This window comes from Ipomoea nil, unplaced genomic scaffold (assembly GCF_001879475.1).
Source record: "Ipomoea nil cultivar Tokyo-kokei standard unplaced genomic scaffold, Asagao_1.1 scaffold3384, whole genome shotgun sequence".
NCBI lineage: Eukaryota > Viridiplantae > Streptophyta > Magnoliopsida > Solanales > Convolvulaceae > Ipomoea > Ipomoea nil.
In genome coordinates this window covers 1,208,365-1,232,386 of record NW_017619812.1, presented here as the reverse complement: position 1 = coordinate 1,232,386, position 24,022 = coordinate 1,208,365, and the positions used below count along the sequence as shown (strand labels likewise).

General features: G+C 36.7%; 1 protein-coding gene and 1 long non-coding RNA gene across 2 annotated transcripts; one reads left to right on the top strand and one right to left on the bottom strand.

Moving 5' to 3' along the window:
- Window positions 1-12,906: 12,906 nt before the first annotated feature.
- On the bottom strand, window positions 12,907-13,840 carry LOC109171019. The gene is made up of 3 exons (XR_002052518.1): window positions 13,504-13,840; window positions 13,263-13,354; window positions 12,907-13,151 (listed from the first exon to the last, which is right to left on the bottom strand). It is a non-coding gene; the product is annotated as an uncharacterized LOC109171019 (long non-coding RNA).
- An 8,183-nt stretch (window positions 13,841-22,023) lies between these two features.
- LOC109170978 lies at window positions 22,024-22,944 on the top strand. Its single transcript, XM_019320111.1, has 2 exons — window positions 22,024-22,377; window positions 22,441-22,944. Exons 1-2 carry the CDS (start codon window positions 22,024-22,026, stop codon window positions 22,942-22,944), a joined length of 858 nt encoding a protein of 285 aa, XP_019175656.1.
- The last annotated feature ends 1,078 nt before the right edge of the window (window positions 22,945-24,022 follow it).

Sequence of the window (24,022 nt, the reverse complement as noted above, 5' to 3'; positions counted from 1 at the left end):
TACCTAAAAATTGGGCGAAGCGAGTCTAACCTAGTCGGTTAAGTCATGTTTTGTGATTTTTCTAATTACATTATATTTTAATTAAAATTTCAAATCCTCAAGATCATTTAATATTATAAACATTAATTTCTCCACCAAGAAAAATTATTTCTAGCATGAAAGGAAGAAAATTTATTTGAACTTTTGTTCGATTAATGTTCTAGCCACTATATTACACTATCAAGTTAGACATTTTACTGCGGTTGTTTGCACAAAATCAGCTTTTCACTGTCTTTCTTGAAGGGAGTCACATATGCATGGACTTTCCAAATATGCATGCATCCTCGCTGCAAGCTGAAGTAATGATTGGTTAATGATATTTGTTGAGATGTTATTGGAATCTGTTGAAACCTAGAAAGTCAATAGATCACTTTCATATAGAATTGATTTAAAATTTTGTGATTATCAAATTCTCAATCTCGATAAAGGCCAATAACAAATTGTCGAAATTATAACATTATGATTACCAAGCAAACTAACAGCCAGACAAACTCGGTTGTAAGTTGTCTACACCTTTAAGAGCTCCGAGATTAAAACTTTTTCTATGGAAATTATCCTCTGGTAACGTCTTGGTTGAACATCCATTTGTAATTTTCCCAATCTCTAATGGTGAGCCATAAAGCCAAAAATGCAAGTATAAATGAGAGATGACAACTTCTTACGACCTTGCGCATAGAGATGACCACGGTTCCGGTTTCGGTTCTTAACCGGAACCTATAAGGTTCCGGTTAAGGTTTGTAAAATCTTGGAACCGGAACCGACGGTTCGGGTTCCAAACCGAAAAAATTAAATATTATAGTGTTATTTTTAATTTTTTTTTTAATAATTCCAGTTAGAACCGGCGGTTCCAACCGGAACCGTACCGCCGGTTCTGAACTGGAACCGGAACCGGAACCTTACTATAAGGTTCCGGTTCCGGTTTCGCCATCCACGGAATCGGAACCGACGGTTCCGAACCGGAACCGGAACCGTGGTCGCCCCTACTTGCGCACTATTCATCCGCATCCACTGTTCACCCATGTATTCCATTCCTCTATTTGGAGAATGTTTATTCTCAATTTTCCGGAATTGTATAAAAAGTGGGCGATTGGAGATGAGATTGAAATTAGAAGAATGAATTTAGTAAACAAGTTCTCCAATTTTCATTTTTCAGCCTTTTCAATTCTCCATTTTTCTAAAAAATCCTCCATTTTTTCAAATTGATAAATGACCCCTAAACAATTCATGTTAACTTAGCTTCTCATATATAAGAGTTGGCGACTTGGCGCGCTTGGGAACTTTGCGAAATTGCGGAAACCATTCGATTGGTATGTTTATGCCAATGCATGCATGGATTTTGGATATACATATATACCGATATCCGTGTATACATTTAACAATGTTCTTAAATATGTAAAATGGAGTACTACACTATTTTAAACTTGATAAATAATCTTCTAAAACATCAACTCTACCAAAGAATATATAATGTTGTTTTAGTCAGTCTAATGCATTGGAATGAACCTGATGTAAATAAATTATAATGTTATGGTTCACATTTATGGAAGTAAACTTTGTTCGTGCAAGTGTGAGTAAAGTAATCTACTGCCACTATGACAGAACATAACTGAGAAAGAAAAGGAAAAAATTGATAGCTTGGATACTCTGAAGAATGAACACTGTTAAATTACATTGACATTATCCATCAACTGTGAAGAAGAATTTACACAAAGCCTATATACAACAGCTAATAGAACTAACTGCACTAACTGAATGAAGAAAATATCCTAACCAACTTAACTTCTTTCCTTCTCTTCTAATACTATACCCCCCACAAGCTGGCCGGAGTGTACATGGAATGGAGCCCCAGCTTGGTCACAAACATTTGAAATGGCATAGGCTGTAGGGGTTTGGTCAAGATATCTGCTATCTGATGTTCAGTGAGAACATGTAAGAGTTTTATAATGCCTTTTTGGATCTTCTCTCTTATCAAGTGACAGTCTATTCCTATATGATTGGACCTTTCATGAATGACTGGATTCTCTACCATTGCAATTGCATATTTACTGTCAGAAAACAAGATGGCTGCTTCTCATGTCTGCACTTGGAGAACCTGAAGAAGGTAGAATAACCACTGTATTTCACAAACAGGAAGAGCAAGGGCTCTATACTCAGCTTTAGAGGATGATCTAGACACAGTGCTTTGCTTCTTGGATTTCCAGGACACCAAGGCATTTCCCAAGAACACACAAAAACCAGTAACAGATTTTCTTGTGTCAGAACAAGCTGCACAGTCTGAATCAGCAAAGCCACTCAACTTTAGATTGGAATCTGCAGGGAAGAACAAACCTTGTCCAGGACAGCCTTTAATGTACCTAAGCACTCTGTGGACTGCTTGGAGATGAAAAACAGTGGGTTTATCTAAGAATTGTGACAACTGTTGCACAACAAAACATATGCAGGTCAGGTCTAGTCATGGTCAAATACAAAAGTTTTCCCACCAGTCTTCTGTACTGAGTGTTATCCTCCAATGCTTCGTTATCCTCCTTGGAGAGCTTGTTTGTCTGGACCATAGGACATTTACAGGTTTACTCTCAAGGAAACCTGCATCTTGTAGAAGGTCTAAGGAATACTTTCTTTGAGTCAAGGATATGCCTGTGTGGTTCCTAGCAACCTCCAATCCAAGGAAATAATTTAAGCTTCCCAAGTCCTTGATTTGGAAAACTGAATGTAAATGGTCTTTGATCTACTGAATTTGAGTCCTGTCACTACTAGCTAATATCACATCATCTACATATACCAAGAGGGCAATGAAATCATCACAAGCTAGATCTCCAAGTGAATAAAGAGTTATTACACACTGCTTGTTTAAACCTCATGATGATCAGCTCAGTAGTTAACCTAGCATTCCACTGTCTGCTTGCTTGTTTCAATCTATAGAGTGATCTTTTTAGTCTGCACACTTGCCCAGGTTACTTAGGAACAAACCCTGGGGGAAGGGTCATGTAAACTTCTTCATTGTGATCTCCATGTAGAAAAGCATTGTTGACATCAAGTTGATGTAACTGCCACCTTTTTGCAGATCCCATAGTAAGCAATGTTCTAATAGTTGTCACTTTTGCAACCTCCACATAGTTTATTCCACAGGTCTAAGTGTATCCTTTTGCAACCAGCATGACCTTGCACCTTTCCACTGTTCCATCAGCCTTGTGTTTTACTTTGTAAACCCACCCACATCCTATTGGTTGCTTGGAAGGAGGAAGAGTGGTCAGCTCCCAAGTGTTGTTGGCCTATAAGGCATCTATTTCTGCTTACATAGCATCCTTCCAACAGTCATATTTTATAGCCTCATTATAGGACTTGGGTTCTTGAATATTAAGAATATTGGCAGCAACGGCCTTGAATGTAGGTGATAACTTCCTGTAAGACAGCACAGATGATAGGGTGTGAGGAGAGGTCCTAGCAGTAGGCAAATTGCAATCATAGTCTCTCAGATAAGCATGTCTAGATATTTGTTTGTTGGACCTCCTGGGTTGCACTAGAATAGGATCAGCCTGCACTGGATCACCTTGAGTAGCATCAAGTGTGGGACCACATGTAAATTCTTTCTTCTCTTTGTACAATCCTCTGGAAATCAAGATCTTCCATAATGTTGGTGTCACTTAACAGAATGAGGTCCTGAGGTGATCCTTGCCTGCCAGTCTAGTTTGCTACCTTGTAAGGGAATACATGTTCATAAAACACCACATCCCTTGATACAAATACTTCTCTAAAGTCCAGGCCATAGAGCTTATACCCTTTTACTCCATTAGGATGTCCAAGGAAAAGCATTTCCTGGCTCTAGGTGAGAACTTTCCGAGATACCCTTTGTGCAAGACATCATAGGCTAAACACCCAAAAACCCTTAAATGTGAGTATTGAGGTGCTTTCTTAAATAACTCATGATGAGGAATCTGACCTTGCAAAGCTGTTGAAGGTAGCTTTTTAATAATATAGACTGCATGCAGTATGCAATCCCCCCAGAAACCATCTGATAACCCTGATTGGAACTTCCGTGCCCTTGCAACAGCTAGAATGTGCCCATGCTTTCTCTCAACTACATCATTCTGCTGTGGTGTATACACACAAGTTGTCTGATGGATTATCCCTTTTTCTTGATAAAATTTATCCATTTTAAATTCTTGTCCATTGTTTGTTCTTATATACTTGATCATCTTCCCAAATTGTGTCATGACTAAAACACAGAATCCTTGGACTAATGTTCTGACTTCATCTTTTTCTCTCAGTAAATAGACTCATGTGGCCCTGCTACAATCATCCATAATGGTTAAGAAAAATCTGTGTCCATATATGGTGTGTGTGTGGTATGGTCCCCAGATATCAATATGGATCTGATCAAAACACTCATTAGAGACAGTAGAGCTAGTACTAAAGCGTAATCTCCTTTGTTTGGATAAATGGAAAGTGTTGCAAACATCATCTTTATTCACTTTCAAATTTACATTCAACAAAGGAGGTAATTGCTTCAATTTTTCATAAGAGCAATGCCTTAATCTAGCATGCCAAGTATTGGCAGAATTATAGAAATTGACTCTAGCCTGTACTACTTTATTAGAAACAGGAAGAGTTGGTTTTACAAGGTAATACAACCCTCTTTGCAAGTTAGCCAAGCCAATCATCCTCTCACATTCCTGATCCTGTATAATGCACCAATCAGAATACAACAACACTTTGCACTTGGAGGTCTAAATTAGCTCACTGACAAAGATTAGATTATAATGAAATGCAGGCACACAGAATACATTTTGCAGAACCAAATCATCAGCATAACAGATCCTATGTGTGTAATATCAGCTTTGCCTCCATTAGGTAGTTCAACAAACATACCTTATACCCCTTTTGCATTAGTCAACATGCTATGATGACACACAATATGATGGGTAGCCCCACTATCTAATATCCAAACAGCTTGGTTTTCAGAAGAGAGTTCAGAGTGAGTACCTTCAAGCTGGGAATTAGGAGCAAAGTTGGCAGCAATCAAGTTGGCATGGGGTGCCACTCCTCCAGTCACACTCAAGCATGATTGGTGAGTCATTCTATCCCTCTGGAAAAGCTGCTTGATCAATCTATACTCATCTTGGCTCAGAGTAATAGAACCAGTACTATTAGACCCTGTATCTTCATTGGAAGACTGCTCATTAGTGTTGGTTGCAACCAAATTAACAGAACCAACAGCTTTATTTATTGGTTTCCACCCAGGTAGATAACTATTCTTCTTGTAACATTTCTCTGCTATGTATTCAGTAAAACCACTGTAGGAACAAACAGGTCTCTTGTTATTGTTGGAATGAAACTTCTTGAAACCTGTTCCATTGCCCTGTGTGAGTAGAACACTGCCTACTTCTTGAGTTTGCATCCTAGTTACCCCATTGTGGAACCTTCTTTCTTGCTGTTGAACCATCATAAATGCCTCGTCAGCAGTAGGAATGGGTTTTGTCATCATAATTTGAGACTGAACAGATGCATAAGTCTCATTAAGGCCTCTAAAGAAAACCAAGAGGTTGTCATTTTCTAGATGTTGTTGCAAAGTTTCCAACAATCCACAGTCACACATTCTATCACACTTGCTTGTAAGCAAAGGCTTGATGACTTGAAGCTCATCCCATAAGTTTTTCAATTTTGCAAAGTAAGCACTAACAGTTAAGTCACCTTGTCTGATCTGATGAATCTCAGCATGTAGATCGGTGATTCTGAAGATATCTGCCTCGTTGAACCTGGCTCTTAGTGTGCTCCATATACGTTCAGTTGATCCAACCCAAAGAAGTGTTGATGCGATCTATGGGGAAATGGCTCGCATGATCCAGGTTGCCACCATATTATTGCATCTCCTCCAATAAGGGTATTTCACTTCACCTACGTTTGGTATGGGGAATGTGCCATCCACAAACCCTAATTTGTTCTTAGATAGCAATTCCATATCCATTGCCTTGGCCCAAGGGTGATAATTCCGGCCACTGAGAACAATTGAGACTAGAATCAGCGAAGGATTCTCATTCGGATGCAAGAAATATGGGCTGACACCGTCGTTTGGATCAAAATTCGCTGCTGCGGGATTGACATTCGTCGGTGCTGATGGAGCCGTCGCAGTTCCTGTTACAGGTGGAGCCGTCGAGGTCCCAGGAGGTCTGATCGATGCGCAGTTCCAAGCCATGGACGCTTATGGCTCTGATACCATATTACAGAACAGGACTAAGAAAGAAAAGGAAAAAAGTGATAGCTTTAATACTCTAAAGAATGAACACTGTTACATTGACATTATCCATCAACTATGAAGAAGAATTTACACAAAACCTATATACAACGGCTAATAGAACTAACTGCACTAACTGAATGAAGAAAATATCCTAACTGATTCTAACCAACTTTACTTCTTTCCTTCTCTTCTAATAACCACTTCTCATCATATGGAAAGCTGCTTGTCAGCGGTGGCCATGATAAAAAGGTGAACAATTTCTCACCTAAGTATTTTCTCACTGGTTCATATTAATTGTTCCTCACAAGTTCTAATTCATCATCTGGTCATGCAGGCTGTTTCGTGGCATACAGATACCATAAAGCCAAAGACTACACTTGAAGAGCATTCATCACTCATAACTGATGTTCGTTTTAGCCCCAGCATGGTCCGCCTTACAACATCTTCTTTTGACAAGTGTGTAAGAGTTTGGGGTGCTGACAATGTAATGCCAAGGTTATACTATACTTTGTTTCTTTTCTTTCTGAAATTTGTTCATGTCCAAACTTAAAAAGTTTGGTTGATCGTTCAAATTTGAAGATAGATGGTTAGATTGTGCATAACACTTAGTTGAGTTATTTCTGAAAATGGATGTGCTAGACCTTTATCTAACCAAAAATGGAAAGGAGATTTTGAGAGAAGTGTCTTGCCACGGTTTCTTTAAAACTATCCTAATTGGACCTGTTTTGGTTGTTGTGTAGCTTGGATACTCCCTTCGGAATTTTACTGGGCATTCTGTTGGTGTTATGTCACTAGATTTCCATCCCAATAAAGAAGATCCTAGACCTGATCTGTTCCTGTGATAGGGATGGTGAGATTAGGTACTGGAGCATCACCAATGGTAGATGCACAAGAGCGTTCAAGGTGCTACTTTCCTCGTTGTCACTGTTATTTGGTATCCTGACTTGATCTTGATGTTCATTATTTGAAATAGGGTGACACGGCTCAGGTGAGATTTCAGCCTCGTCTTGGCAGGTATCTTGCAGCAGCTGCTAAGAATGTTGTATCAATTCTTGACGTGGAAACACAAACATGCAGACAAACGTTAAAGGTGAGTGCATAGAATTCGTGGGAGAATTTTTTATGGCTATTGACTACCCTAATGTTCAAAACTAATATTTTGTTGGGCAACCCCAACCAGGTTTGTTAGGCTGTTGGCTTGGTAACCACAAGGTTCCAAATCGAACTCCTAGTAGGAGTGGCCTATTGATATTTTTGGTTTGAACTTGTCAGCTAAGAGCCAACCTAGTTACCGAGGCTAGTTTACCTCCTTTGCCTGCTAGGCTCACAAGAGGGTGTTTGTGCACACCCTCGGGTAGTGGCCTCCCTCGTTACCCAAAAATAAATAAGAAACTAATATTGTGCCTTACCTTTGAAATAGTTTGCCAAGGACCTTGTGGTCTAATGGCACCAAATTGCTCTTCCATATGAGAGGTGGTGGGTTCGTTGGATTAATGTAAAGCCTATGATGTTTCCTATGAGTCTTATGATTATCTTGATGTCACTTATCATCCAGTGTTGGTTCGTATGTGTACTTTCCCTTGTTTACCCTTTGAATAGGCTATTGTTGAGCCTTGAATGCTATGATGATGTCTGTGTATGATTAATGTGATGAGATTCGCGGTAACGAGCTGCGTGCTCAAAATGATTGGTGGTATATTGCACTGCGTGTGCTTATGATATTGCACTGCGTGTGCTCATGATATTGCATTGCGTGTGCTCATGATATTGCATTGCGTGTGCTATTATGATTATGTTTATGAAAAGCTGGCGAAAAGGTGGCGGGGGGGCATGGCTCCAGAAGGATAAGGTTGGACTGGTGTACATGGTGGTCTCGGAGATAAAGGTTGGAACTTTTATAAGGATGGAGCAGTATAAAGGTTGGAACTTGGAACGTGTAACTTGGTTACGATTTGTTATTCTTGTATCCTAACGTTGTCTTATTGTGTCGATCCTATAGGTAAGTCATGTGTTTGTTTGGATTGACGAGTGTATCCTCCAATGAGTCAATGTTCTGATTTTAAAGCTAGAGTTATTGAGATTATACTTATGTATTCTCAAGTCTCAACTGATTTCCTTATATATATATATATATATATATATATATATATATATATATATATATATATATTGGTTCCTATGAGGTCAGGTCTTCCCGTGCGGTCAGTGCGGCATACACCATTAGGTATGCATAAATGCACCATACAGTGTTCGAAAATACACCAGAATAAAATGCCAAAACAATGCACCACACAAAAAAAAAAAAAAAAATACACCACACATATAGTGTATTTACGAACACTGTGTGGTGCATTTATGCATACCTAATGGTGTATGCCGCACTAACCGCACGGGAAGACCTGACCTCACAGGAACCTGACCATATATATATATATATATATATATATATATATATATATATATATATATATATATATATATATATATATATATATATATATGGAGAAGGGATGAGGTGCATTTGAGGCTTCCCGTGCGGTTGTGCGGTTGGAAGCACATTAAGCATTACATTGACGCACTTTAAGTACACAACACACGCAAATTAAACACATAAACAAAATACATTCAGAAAACAAACTCACGCACATTAAGCACAAAAGTCAGACATCTTAAGCACAAAACTCACGCACGTTAAGCACAAAAACACAGACACCTTAAGATTTAACAACAACTCACATTAAGTATACACTCACACACATTAAGTACAAAACTCACGCACCTTAAGCACAAGACTCACGCACCTTAAACACAAAATTCACGCACATTAAGCACAAAACTTATGCTCTTTAAAGTTTCAACAACAACTCACATTAAGTACACACTCACGCGCATTAAGCATAAAACTCACGCACCTTATGCACAAGACTCACACACCTTAAGTACAAAACTCACGCACATTAACATTACACACTCACGCACATTAAATACAAATCTCAAGCACATTAAGCACAAGTCTCACGCACATTGGTACAAAACGCTCACGCACATTAATCAACCGCACGGGAAGAATTCAACCGCATGGGAACTTTTCACTATATATATATATATATATATATATATATATATATATATATATATATATATATATATATATATATATACATACATACATACATACATACATATTGTACTCAACGCGTTTGAGTGGGTTACTTAGCAATTTTCGCTAACGGTTGCTACACCGCATTTTTTTCAGGTGCAGTCTAGTTGATACAAGAGAGCGCTAGATGGAGCGGAGATTCCTAGTCTTAGTTAGCGTTAGCCTTTACTTTTGACGGCCTGTGAGCCACTATGCTATACAGATGTTATTTACGAATTATGATTAGTTGATTAGTAGCCTATGCATCTAAGTTCTTCGCATAGATGTGGCATAACATCCTCAACTATTATGGTTAGCTTCCAAATTATTTGGGTATAAATGATTAGATTTCATCGTATTTCCTAAGCTTAAAATGTTTTAAAATATGCCTAAAATCGGGGGTGTTACAATAACGTCATTGCTTCGATTCGATGCTGCAACGAACCTTGTTTTTCAACCCCTTCTCCCTCCTCTTCCTGTTTTATGTTCAACTAAAATTCCTTGTGCAGAGGCTGATTAGGCAGACATAGGTGTTTTGTTTTTGGTGTTTAATTGTGTAAGTTGATTTCTGTGGTAAGACTACTCCTGTCAATTCTGGTGCAGTGGATGTTTATTATCATGGACAGTTGGAGAATATTGGAGAAGGAGTAAGCATTTGGAAGAAAAAATTTAGTAAATATCTTCTCCAATTTTTATTTTTTTCACTTCTCAATTTCTCTATTTTTCTGAAAAATCCTCCATTTTTCCAAGTTAGTAAACGATCCTCAAATATTTGTTACAAAAATTTGAAGTATTTCAGCAATCATCTTTCATTTATACTTGCATTTGTTTTGGCTTTATGGCTTACCATTACAGATTGTGCAACCTACAAATGGAAGTTCAACCTGGACATTACCAGAGGATATTTCCAAAGAAAAAGCTTTATTCTTGGAGCCTTTATGACTAATCGCTAACCATTAGAGCTTGAAAAGTTGCAAATGGAAGTTTATAATTTCCACAACACACCACAAACATCATAAGAGACATAATAAGAATTCTGATGAAACTTCACAATACAACATTATCATACATTTTATTATTTTAATGAACCATTGTTTTGATACAATAACTGTTCAACCGACCAACCAACATTATGGAAGATGAACTCCAACAACAACTCAATGAAACATCATTGTGATAACAGACAAACAAACATCAATTTTAGATGAAATTTTTTTCCACCTTTTTAACGTGGGTAATATTGTCTTTTTCCACTAAATTAATTTGAATACGATAAAATTGAACGGAGAATGCACTGGAAGGACCAAATTCGCTAAAAAAGTAATAATCGTGGACCAATTCTGCATGTTTTGAAAGTTGTGGATCAAAGTTGTTAGTGACACTATAATCATGAGACAGAAAGTGCAAAAAAAATCTGTGACTCCCTTTCAAGAAAGTGAAAAAGCTGATTTTGTGCAAACAACCACACTAAAATGTCTAACTTGATAAAATTTTAGTTTGTTGAATAAAAAATCAAATAAAATGTCCTTTTTATTTGAGGGAAGAAAAAAATTCGCAATCAACATCTGAGAATGTGCATTGGATAAACTTTGTCTTAAAATTCTAGTCGGTAAAAGATCATAAAGAGGTAAATCAGTCTATGTTCTTCATAGTTGGTCGAGTCAAACCAAGAAAGCTAATAGAACAACTCCTTTAGGAGTTGAACTTGTGACCATTTATGCTAGAAGTTATTTTTCTTTGTAAAGAAATTAATGTTTATAATATTAAAGCATGTAGAGGATTTGACATCCTTTAATATTATTTGGGAAATATAAGTAGAAATAATTGGGAAAATCACATATTGGTATCCATTTGATATTATTTGTGTACATAAATTATACTATTTGAAAGTATAATATTTGAATACTAAAAGTATATTATTTTGTATATTATCAAATAATGTACATTCAGTACACAAATAATTTACTTTTAATATAATATATTAAAATGTACCTTATATTCAGAAAAATTATAGTATTTGAGTACTAAAAGTACATTATTTTGTATAATGTACATTCAGTACAAAAATAATATATTTTTAATATATTAAAAATGTATTTTTTTTTATGGTATACACAACACTGTGTGGACCACGGTCCACATAATAATTTGCTGGTAGAGCTATCAAAAGGAGGCTCACACCGCTGTATTAGGCCTGTTTAACGCAATTTTTAGGTGGGTTAGGTTGGAGAAATTTTTAATGGGAAAATTTTAATGTGGACCATGATCCACGTAGCAGCATGGACCAAGAAGAAAAATGACGTAGTTTGAATTGTTTTCTCTGTTTTTTGAATAGATATTTGCAAGGAATGGAACATTGCCTATAAAATAACAATGTTATCACCTTAAGGAAGCTTTAGGCTTGCAAAGAGAATAAAACAACTATAGAATAACAATATTATCACCTTAATGAAAATTTAGGCTTGCAAAGATGCGTCGAAAAGAGAAGAAAACAACTACTCTGAAGATTAGAGACGTAACAATGGCGTGCTGGAGAGGTAACGAAGCCAAATGTTTGCTTTTCGTTTATATATATATATATATATATATATATATATATATATATATTAAGAAGTATTGCACTGCATGCTGCCAATACTTGATTGGCATATCGTATGTCGTCATTTTGGACCATATATGATCCACACAGTCAAGGGTGGAGCCACCCCTTGGGGTAGGGGGCCCTGGCCCCTCACCCCACCTCCCATTTTTAGTAAACATATATGTATATATTATTAGATTATGGATAAATTACATTTTTGGCTCCCCTCGTAATTTTTTTTTTTTTTTTTTTTTTATAAATCTATTATATATTAAATGAACTCAAAAGTTACACTTTTTGTCCCTAAGTTATTAGATAATTGTAGAATTCGTCCCTAATTGTTGGTTGTGCTCACTTTTCGGCCCTAAGGTATATTTGACGTCGCAAATTTCGTCCTTTTAATAACAAGTTGTAGTCACTCTTCGTCTTTAAGCTATACTAGCGTTGCAAATTTTGATCATAATGTTTTGTTAGTAAAGGGACGAAATTTGCAACTTCAATTAGGGAGTATAATTTAGGGATGAAAAATGAGCACGACTATTAATTAGAGATGAATTCTACAATGACCCTATAACTTAGGGATGAAAAGTGCAATTTTTCTTTTTGTTTTTTTTTTTTAACTATTTTATATATTTTGTGTTCTGTGAAAAATTCGAAAGTAATGTTTGACAATCTTAACGATCGTACTCATATAATTATAAATTTAATATATTATTGCACATAGTATAATTAAAATAATTATCAATAATAATTGACACAATCATATATGGTATATATATAATGATATTGTATGGTTGGTATTAATGTTGACTAAGATGATAAATTTTCTCTATAAATTCAGGCCCCAACCCAGACTTTCTGGCTCCGCCAATGTACATAGTTGTGTGAATCATGGTCCACCATATAAGGATTGATTTTTAATGTGACCTGGCCAATTCTATGCTAACCATTAGAGATTTGCAAGTTGCAAAACACCACTTATAAAAAATTCCAACATATCAAATACATTAGCCAGCCACATTATTGAAGATGAACTCCAATTCAACATCGACATCATTTAATAACAGACAAGCTGCAAATGAGAACACCACAACTTCAGGCAGCCAGGATGCATTTCTGGGGATGAAGCCAATGCACCATTGTAACTTGAATATGATTCCCTTCAAGAAACACAGACGGAAAAGCTAAAATTCTTTGCAAATACCCAAAATAAAATGTCTAAATGAGGGTAGCTAGGTTTTTATGTTCCATTGGTAATTTGGTACGCATACCTTGGTTAAACCAGATTTCCTCAAACACAAAATTATCAAATTGCATTCTCATCACTCCTTTTTTCGGAGCCTTCATTGGTTTGCAACTCAATCTAATAAAAAAAATAATATTAAAAACCAGAACAATTAAGAAAAAATAGGAGAGGAAGGAGGGATTAAAAAAAATTGATTATTTAGAACCAAATGACTCATAAACTATTTATCAAAATTCATAATTCATAAAAGGGAATTAGAGAGAGACCTTAGTTACATCACGAACAACAAATCCTTTATATCCCAAGTCTCGTTGTGCTTGTTGGATCACCTTTGCTTAAGTCACAAGAGAAAGAACAACAATTGCCATACTCAATTAATCGCAATGTACAAACCTCCTCAAAATCATTTGGAAGTTTTTCCAAGTCCAAGTAATATCTTAGAATTAGACACTCCAAAACTGGGAAATGATTTGCATTTGCATTCCAATGTTCAAGATCAGAGCGCTCAATAAGGAAGAACCGTAGTTGTAGAAACTCCCCATCCTTGGGTGTCCACTCTGGGCCACAAAAGGCAAAATCTTTCAATTTGAGTAAATCAAGGTTGAGTAATTTGGTTTCAGATCCATTATAATCTATGCTTGGTTGATTGTTTTGCCTAAAATAATATACAAGTTAAGTTTCATATACATTAAGATTTTGTATATGTTTTAATTCTTTAAACTATACACATAAAAATATATTTATTCAGTCGGGATATAATTATGTAATTTGAAGTGTATGTTTTGGAGTGAATTAATTTCTAATTCTACTGAAATTAAGAATAATTTTGGCTAAGCTGAATATGTATGCAACCTGAATACATTTATTCTATTAAAGGCATACATCTATTATTTGTGCTTTGCTTTTACAGTATGTATCATGTATGTACATATATATTCGGATTTCATATATGCATATATATACATGTCAGTTTTTTCCAGAAAAATTTTGGAAAAAAATTAATAAATTGTTTTCAAAATATAAAGAAAATAATTTCGAAATTAAAACAATAGACCTACTGCCTTGCTACTTGTTCGCCGGAAAATCGCCGGATTTGTTCGCCGGTTACGGTCTCCGTTTGGTGGCGAAGCTAGAGATGGCGGAGGTGGGTGGTGTCGTTGGACGCTGGACATGGCAACTAAGCTGGCGTAGCACCAGGAGAGATGGCGGGGCGAGGCTGGGTTTCCGGTTGTCGCTGCTTCCTCTTCTTCAGGCGACGCCGGCGAAGTTGGGTTGTCGCTGCTCCTCATGCTCCAGTCGACGACGAAAGGGAACTGTGGCACTGCCGTGATGGACGGCGGCGATCGCCGGCGTTGGTGTCGTGACAACGAGTGACGGCGGAGGTTGGCTGGGTTACCGGCTCGCCGCTACTGTCCCCCCATTCAGGCGATGCTAGCTTTAGCCATCGTTGCTTCCTCCTTCCAGCGTTGCAGGCTCCGGCTGTCACGGTTCCATCTTCATTACCGGTTGATTTCGTCTTCAGGCAGGCAGGCAGGCAGCTAGGGCTTCTGCCTTTGAAGAAACATGAAGAAGATGATGGAAATAACATTTGGGCCGGGTCTGACCCAGTCCACTATAAAAAAAAAATCTTAAGCCTATTTAAGTATATTGGGCCTGCTTCAGCTTTCATTCATCATATTAGGATTTCTTCTAATATGATTGTTCAATTTAATTTTTCTTAAATAATTATTAAATTATCATTCAATTTGGGGTAAATATTAAGTTATAATTTGCTGTTTGAATTTTAATTTAATGTTAAGGTGAAAATTGAATTGTTTCAAGTTTTACAATTTATGGTTAATAATATATTAATATGCAAAAATCCAAGCATGCTTTGTGTATTCATAAATTATTTTATTATAATTATACATTTAGAAAAGCATATATTAAGGTTGAATTTAGCATGTTATTAACTCATAAATTTATTATTAAAATACCATTCAATTTTAGATCCTCAGGGTAATTTTGGACATTATAGCCTATTAAGGTAGCTTGTTTTGGTTTCGCCTTAATTTTGAGCACATTTTAGTTTTATGTGTCTTTGGGACTTTAGAACCTAATAGTTATGCTGTGCAACCGTGTGCACCATGCATGGTGCACACGGTTGCAAAACGATGTCGTTTTGATTAAAAACGCGAGTCCCATTTAAAAAAAAAATTCAGTTTCGATTCCTCTCAACAGCATTATGTTGTTCATTCATTGTGGATATTTAGTTAATTCATTGTGGATATGTAGTTCATTCATTCCGAATTTTGTGTTATTCATTCACTGTGAATATATAGTTATGAATTTGTGGATAAATAATTCAAATTAAGTACAAAAAAATGCTATTGCAGGGAATCGAACCTGAAATTTTTTTTTTTAAGTGGACGCGCGTTTTTAGTCAAAACGACGTCGTTTTTGCAACCGTGTGCACAATACATGGTGCACATGGTTGCACAGCATAATTTGCGATTTTTTGAACAAGCTATTTGGAACCTATCTTGGGTCATTAAACTGTTAAAGTATGGATCCCACCATTTTGATTGATATTTAAATAATAATTATAGCTCCTTTTGATTATAACATGTTTATTCGGTTTTAATTATTACTAACTACGATGTTTTGGTATTCCTTGTTGGTAATAATATTAAGTTTTGGGTCTATTTTAGTAGTAAGACCATTTTTCATTCATGTTATAATTCACTTGGGTCTTGGCCTGATTTGAGACATTAAGGATTAAGGATTTAATTGTTATTTTGGCCATTAAGAATTACAAACTATTGTTTAAGTTGATTAATTTTTAATCTATCAATAATTTTCAGTGCCTTAATAATAATATTAAATCTTTAATTTCATAGCAAAAGCAATATAGCAGGTATATTGTCTATATAATGGTAATTTGGTTATTACCTTAACTTCAGTCTCCCTAAGTATCATAGTAGTCATGGTTAATTATTATGTTGTAAATTGAGAGTAGTATTTGGCATCCCTTAATTACAATTTTGCCTTTATTTTAGTTATTATTAATTGGCATTATTAATTACTGTTATTAAGTTTAGGGGCTAATCTCATTTATTACCTTCCATAATAATAATTATTATTTCATGACAATATGCTATATTTGGTACATTGGCATGATTACCACTTCATTTTACATGACTATTAATATTGGTAATTAAGTTCTACCAATAAAATTTTAAATGTACCATTAGACACTGCATCGAGGCTATTGACACCGATAGTGAAGATGGGAGAACTCTGGAGTTTTTTTTTTTTTTTTTTTTTTTTTTTTTTTTTTTTTCTTCTCTTGTGGATCATCATCGTTGTTAGCGCAATGGGGAGATGCGGTTTGCATCATTAAGGTTAGTCATTAATCATCTTTTACGGTTATTATTGATATTTAGTGCTACAGTTACAGTTAACCGCTAATTTGGACTAGTCACATATTTTATCTTTAGAAAAATGAAAACTTTTAAAAGTCCATTACCATACTTTAGTTTGTCATTATTAATGTTAATAGTGATTATAATGTTACTTATTGCTATTAATAATTAATTAATGATAACATTAATATTGTTATGGCATTCAGATATGTATCTTAAATTGTTTTTAAATAAATTTATGTGGCAATATTCGAGTCAGAAAATAATTTTCTTGACATTAAGGTTTTTTCGGACTTCAAATTTTATTAAGTTTTCAAAATTTTATCCAAAAACGTTTATAAATGTTAGCGGTTTTAACATTTGTTTTTCTATATTTAGTCTCCTACTTAATGTGATAATATTATTATGGCTATTTATTGCTATTTTGGTTATTTGCAATTGTGCCATTAATAATAATAATATTATTAACTGGATATGGAGAGTGGTTCTGTATCAATTTAGTAATTTTGGAAAAACATTATCCAGGCAATTGGATATTGCTATTAATTTCATAATTCATTTAGTTCTTTGAATTATGATTTTAGATCTGATTGCCCATATTTGGTTAAGTATGAATAAATGAATATTTGGTGTAAATTAATATTCTTTAGTTGGTTCATACTCTTTAGATTGTTTTATGCATTCGATCACATTAAGTGCATAATATTAAGTTTAATTATGCAATTAGGGTTTGTGAGATTTAGATTTACAAATTATAGCATATCCATTTGGTTTGATATTGTTTGAATTTGTAAATTCAGTTATTTCTCATGAATTTGATCTTCATGCATTAAATACCATGGGCTTACAGTTAAAAATTTTTAAAGTATATATTCAGTACATTATTATTCAAAATGTTGGGTCTCTTTTGGTTTGGACTCATCGGTGTTTGAATATTAATTTTATACTTTAAAATCTCATATTGTAAATTGCTTCAAGTTATGTAATTTATTTGGAATATATGAGTTTAATGTTTAATTTTATGCATATTGGTCCTAAGCATAATATTATGTTTTAAATTATGCAATTTTATTATGCCTTTAGCAATGCATACTTTGAGATGGAATTATATTAGTTCCTATTTAAGTTGGACTTACGCATAAACTTTAGTCGCGGTAGTGCCTGAATTTTAGCACGTTTAGTCCGCTATTTTTAGTTCACCATTTAAGCTTTAATCATAGGTGAACCATACAGTTTTCTAGTGTATACCTTACGGTTTTAGGTTCATACCCCCAAAGAGTTAAACATTAAGTATATATTTGAATCGGGGAGACATACTAGTTTTAATGGCCATGACTTAAGAACATCTTGTGCGACTAGTCTCATTAAATTGATACTGTGACAACCCAAAATTTAATTTTATAAATCTAATTTTAAGAAATTCCAAAATAGCCATTTTCACTCCATTAATTTTTTTTTTTAAATAAATTGGTGTTTGAATAAATTATTTTGAGTTACATTTTAAATTAATTCAACACCGGAACTTATTTTAATTCCAAAATCCTAAACTTTCGGGTACTTCGTGTGCCAAGTTTTAAACTTAGAAACCAATCTGAGTAAGACCGGGAGAAATCTGAACAAGTGTTTGTTTAGAAATCATCTTAGGAAAAATATATTTTGACCCCAAACTATTTAAAATCACCTTTCTAGACTATGGTCCATGTTGCAAGGTGGACCAAAGGCTTTTCCTCGTTGTCTGATAATTCTATAACAACCACCAAATTACCATTTTGCCCTCCACTAATCATTGAGTATCATCCTAGGGTTTTGCACCCTATAAAACCCACCTTATTCCCTCATTGACTCCCTGATCTCTTTCTTTGCCTCACCAAAGTTTTGTCTGCCAAGTAGAAAGAAGAACAACACAGTAAGTTTCATCCTCCTTCTCCATTCAATCCTAGCCTTCCATTTCCCTTCTAGCTTTCATCCATTCTCCGAGGCTCTAGTCTTAAGCTTTGTATGGTTTGTTTGGGGAGTTTAGGTGGTGAAGGAGGTGCTAGCTAAGTTGGGAGGAAGAAGAGATCCAAGCTAGGAGTGCAAGCTTCAAAGGTATAACCCCACGGATTCCCACTTTTAGTTTTGGCTCTGTGAAACCTTGTTCTTAGGTAGAAATGAGTGGAAATGCTAGGTTTTTGATGTGTTTGAGCTATGAAATGATCTATTACTTGTCTATGATATGTTGTTAGTGTTTTGGATGTGTTGAAATTGAGTGAAATTGAATTGCAGATGAAGAGAGATCATCTGGTGCACAGACAGTGTGCACCAGATGAAGTAACGCCCTAGCCAACGGCCCAACAAGGGGACCGTTGGCTAGAGCCATGGCCGGCCGGGCCTAGGGAACGGCCCTAGGAGAGGGCTTTTGCCTAGGGCCGACATTCTTACGGCCTGAGGGGGCGGGCCATGATGAGCACCGCCCCATGGTCCCTGAGTTACTCCTGTGCAGTGGCCGGGCCCTTGTGGTTCAGCTACGTGTCGTTTCGGACTAGGTGTCACGGGTCCTTGTTGCTCGGTACCTTGGGGCCGGCTTGACGCACGTTTTGGCTTTGATTTCGTTGAATTTGAATTAGAAATGAGCATGTTATGATGGATTTAGTGATGAAATTGCTTCATAGTATGTTTGTTTGAGTTCACTGATTTAGGAATCGCTTTGTTTTGTTCCCTTGATGCTATTTGTGTATTGAATAGAGAAGCATGAACACTTTGCGAAAAAGAATTATTAGAAAAGCATGAGTAGAATGTGTTGTATGTTCAATGGAATTTGAAGTCTATTTTGATGGTAGAAATATATAGAGTTTGTTATGTTGCAAACCGAGCATGATATTGTGTTCTTGAGAGTTCTATGTGATATATATGGATTTGGAGCATGTTGTACAATATTTTGCATTCCAAGTATATCATGTTTTAAAAGTGCATAAGTGGCCAACGTGAGCCTAAGTATTTCTTTCAAATATTCATGAGCATGTGGTATATAATTATCTTGTTGCATTGAGACGTTGTTGAGATGTGGCATGCATAAGTTTGGTGCATGATATATATATATATATATATATATATATATATATATATATATATATATATATATATATATATATATATATATATATATATATATATATATATAGATTTTGGTTCCTGTGAGGTCAGGTCTTCCTGTGCGGTCAGTGCGGCATACACCATTAGGTATGCATAAATGCACCATACAGTGTTCGAAAATACACCAGAATGAATTACCAAAAAATACACCACACAAAAAAAAAAAATACACTGCACATAATGGTGTATTTACGAACACTGTGTGGTGCATTTATGCATACCTAATGGTGTATGCCGCACTGACCGCACGGGAAGACGTGACCTCACAAGAACCTCACCCTATATATATATATATATATATATATATATATATATATATATATATATATATATATATATATATATATATATATTGTCTATATCAGTGAGATTTTGGAGGACCCTGTTTGGACTATGTCTTCTCGGATGAAAGTTATGGACATTGCGGTCCCAGTATATGTAACGCGGTGTATTCCCATGTTACGAGGTTGGAAACTTCCCGCCATGCTTGGAATCCTGGTCAGGGGGTGTGCACGCTGATAGTTCGATATCTGATTCCACAGAGTTTGAGCATAGAACCCAGAGAGTGGTTCGGTGGACGAGCAGAGTATTAGGTCGGCTAGACGCCGTGCCCGGATAGGTTCGTTCACAATATGGTGAAGTTCCTACCTCGTCCATTTATCAAGAGAGTGAGTCATTGCGACTCTTAGAAAAGAAAGAAAGAAAGCGAGTCATTGCGACTCTAAGAAAAGAAAGAAAGCAAGCAAGAGACCTCCACAGAAAGTATTCTATTTTACAAACGAGTGTATGAGTATACTTATAGTATTGCACGAGATTGCATAATGAGAATGTTTGCACTAGATTGCATAATGAGAATTATTAACCGAGATTGTATTTTGAGTATGATTGCTTTAGTTGCATTTTGATGTCTTACATATCCAGTTTGCATGATGAGAACTTGAAAGCATGAAGATAATTTCGTATTGGTTGCTAGTATGAATATGACTGATAGCATGATTTAGTTATGATGAGATTTGTTATGAGAAATATGTGTTGGTATATTTATGTTGTCGAGTTATTTATATTTGAAGCATGCCCATTGATATTATAGGTTGCGAGCATATAGAAAGTCTGTGATGTATCTAAAGTTGTCTAAGTGTTGAGATTGCTTGATTGAGTTTGTGAACAAATGTTTTTCCAAAGTATATACTGTAGTAATTTACAGGATTGAGTGTGGTTATACTTAGCTTCGTGCTAACGGGTGTTTTCCTACTTGTCTATGTGTTGTTTTGCAAAACCCCTTTCAGGTGGGCCCAGCGTTTGAGAGATGATCGAGTTAGACTAGTCTAGTAGATCTAGTAGTCTAAACTCTTATTGTTGTTATGATGTTTATTGGATGATTGTGGACTTTGATATTTATGTTTGATGTTAGACTTCGGGGTTTTTTTTCCCGCAAATGACTTTAATTTAAGTAATTCGAATGTTAGTTTGGTTTAATGATCTAGTTCTATCCTTAGCCTGTACAATCACCGTGGAGAGGTGACTGTGGCGGTGACATTCCCACTAGTTTATTATTTAAGTTATTTATCCGCTACGTAGTTTACCTTGAATTTGGGTATTAGAACTGTAATTAGGTTTAAGAAAAGTGGGTTGTTACAAATTGGTATCAGTGCGGTACGAACCGCGGGAGACTTAGGAAGTTCTCTGAGGATTGAGTATAGAAACTCTAAGTGGAAATCCTAGGAAGGACCGATTAGGAAATGACCTCTAAGTTGAAATCCTAAGTGGAATAAGTTAAGAAGATGAACTTAAAGGAAATCCTAGGACGGATGAGATTAAGGAAAGAGCCTTAAGTTATGAAGATTAAGATGGGAAAGACTCTAAGTTCAGTGACTAAGTATGAGATCCAGTGTTAAGAAAAACCCTAAAGTATCAATTAGGAACGCGGTGAGGTTGTGAGTTCCTTGCTTTGTTCTAAATTGCTTATGTGATTTATCAATGTGTTTAAAGTGTTTTTGTAATCTCTTTGAGTAAAGTAGAGAAGTTATCAGTGAGAAGTTGAAATGAAAAACCAATAGTTTGAAAGTTAAAGCATAGAAGAGAAGTTTTCTTTGAAAAGTTGTTCAAGTAGTTGAGAAGAAGTACCTTTGCTTGTTTTGTGTGTCTTGCTTGTTGCGAGCTTTGTCTTAAGAAAAGAAAAGTTAGATTCAGCTAACCCTTAGTTGTGCTAACAAGTATGATCTGTTCTGGTCATGTTAAAAGGACATCGCAATGCCGCTGCGAAGAGTTAGAGAGGAATCTCCTCACTCCTCAGGATCCGGAGCGTCATCATCTACTGACTTGACCGAGATCCTGCGCCAGCTCACCCAGTTCACTCAGACTATCGGAGCCACCGTTCTCAATGGGAACAACGGTGGCTGTGATGTGTCTAGGAAGATCACGGGACGCAATCCACCGAGTTACCTAGGCCAGGAGGATCCAGAGGTTCTCGAGAGTTGGATTCGTACGTTTGATAAGCTGTTCGACGTGGTAGGTTGCCCGATGGACCAGCAAGTGGATGCTGCTGTGTACTACCTTCAGGGAGAGGCTGACCATTGGTGGGTGATGGAGGAACCGACTGCTCAGGCGAGAGAGGGGTTTGATTGGGAGATGTTCAAGACGGTACTGAGGGAGAGGTTCTATCCGTAGCATGTTAAAGCTGCCAAGTATGACGAGTTCTTGCATCTCGAGCAAGGAAGCTCGGCTGTCCAGGAGTATCATGCCTGCTTTGTGGCGCTATCTCGGTTCGCTCCTACCTTGGAACCTGATGAGGCTAGTAGAGCTCGTAAGTTTATCCGAGGACTGCACTATGATGCACAGAAGTCATTCTCCGCGACAAGGTTTGCTACATTGATCGAAGCCTACGACGCAACTGCTGGTTACTCTAGGATTCAAAAGTTGCATCGAGATTCCATGCAGGGATTGAAGAAAAAGAATGAGGGTGTGGATTCACAGTTGAACAAGGGGCACAGGTTCAATCTGACGGGCAGATACGACAACCGAAGTGGGGAACGAAAAAATCTGGTGATGAGACAGGGAGTTGGAGCTGGAGGACCACCTAGTGAGAGGGGTACGGTGTGCCCGAGATGCGGTAAGGACCACGTGTGGAGGGATGCCTGTGATTTGTTTCCAGTGTGGGAGGCCGGGCCATAGAGCTGCAACATATCGGTATCCGAGGACGGAGGGATCTCATGGCACGATCCCGAACCAGCCACCTAGAGGTCCGGGTAGTCAGGCACCAAATCAAGCTATGGGTTGTGGATATCCACCGAGAAGAGGTCCACACAGGAATGGAAATCATGGACGAGGTGGAGCTCAGCAAGGACGTTCGGGAGGAGCTGGACCAGGAAGGATCATGGTCATGGGACAGACACAGGCCGGTGGCCACAATCTTGTGAAAGGTAACGCTCTAACTTGGAATGAGTGCGTGGAATTCTTGCACGAATATTTGATTGAGTTGTGTATGCTTGAGAAAATTTGTTGCAAGTTGTACTTAGTCTAAGATTTTGAGAATTTAAGAGTTAATTAGAAGTGTTTTAGAGAAAGTATCGGCAAGAATGCCAGGATTAAACGAACAAGAGATTAGAAGAATAAAAGTAGCTGTAAGTAAGAGTAAAATCGCTAAGAAACTGTTAAAGTTTAACTAAAAGAGTTGATTTCCGAAGTAGAAGTAAGAACGAGAAAGAGAAAGAAATGACGAGAAAAGAATTGGATAAGAATTTAATTTAAGTTTAAGTTGGGACAAGCAATTCCCGGAAGGAACTTAAAATTCAAAGGATTGACTAAGAATCGGGATTTATTAAAGTCGAGGACTACATCCAATTTGACCTGATTTGAAGATTTGACAAAGTCAGAGGACCGAAAGAAGTTGGGGCCGGATACCCAACCCGGATGGCGGAGCGAGGCCACGGATTGGAACGGACTCCGTTCCGTGTAACAGAACGTGGTCACGAACCATGTTATGGTCCGTGACCTGGGGCTGTGTCAGCAGCGCTGACACTAGGCCTTGGAGGCGGGCCACTTGGAGGGCCGCTGCCAAGCCCCACCAACCCTTAACCTTTCATCAGATTTCCCCCAAAATCATCATCTTCTTCTACCTTTTGGCGTAGCATTCTGCCTCAACTCAAACAAAAACCTATCTTCTCCAAAACTTCATCTTTGCTCCAAGAAAATTCAAGAGGGCCTTCTACAAGTCATCCTAAGTACAAGAAAAATATTACTTGGGTCATCT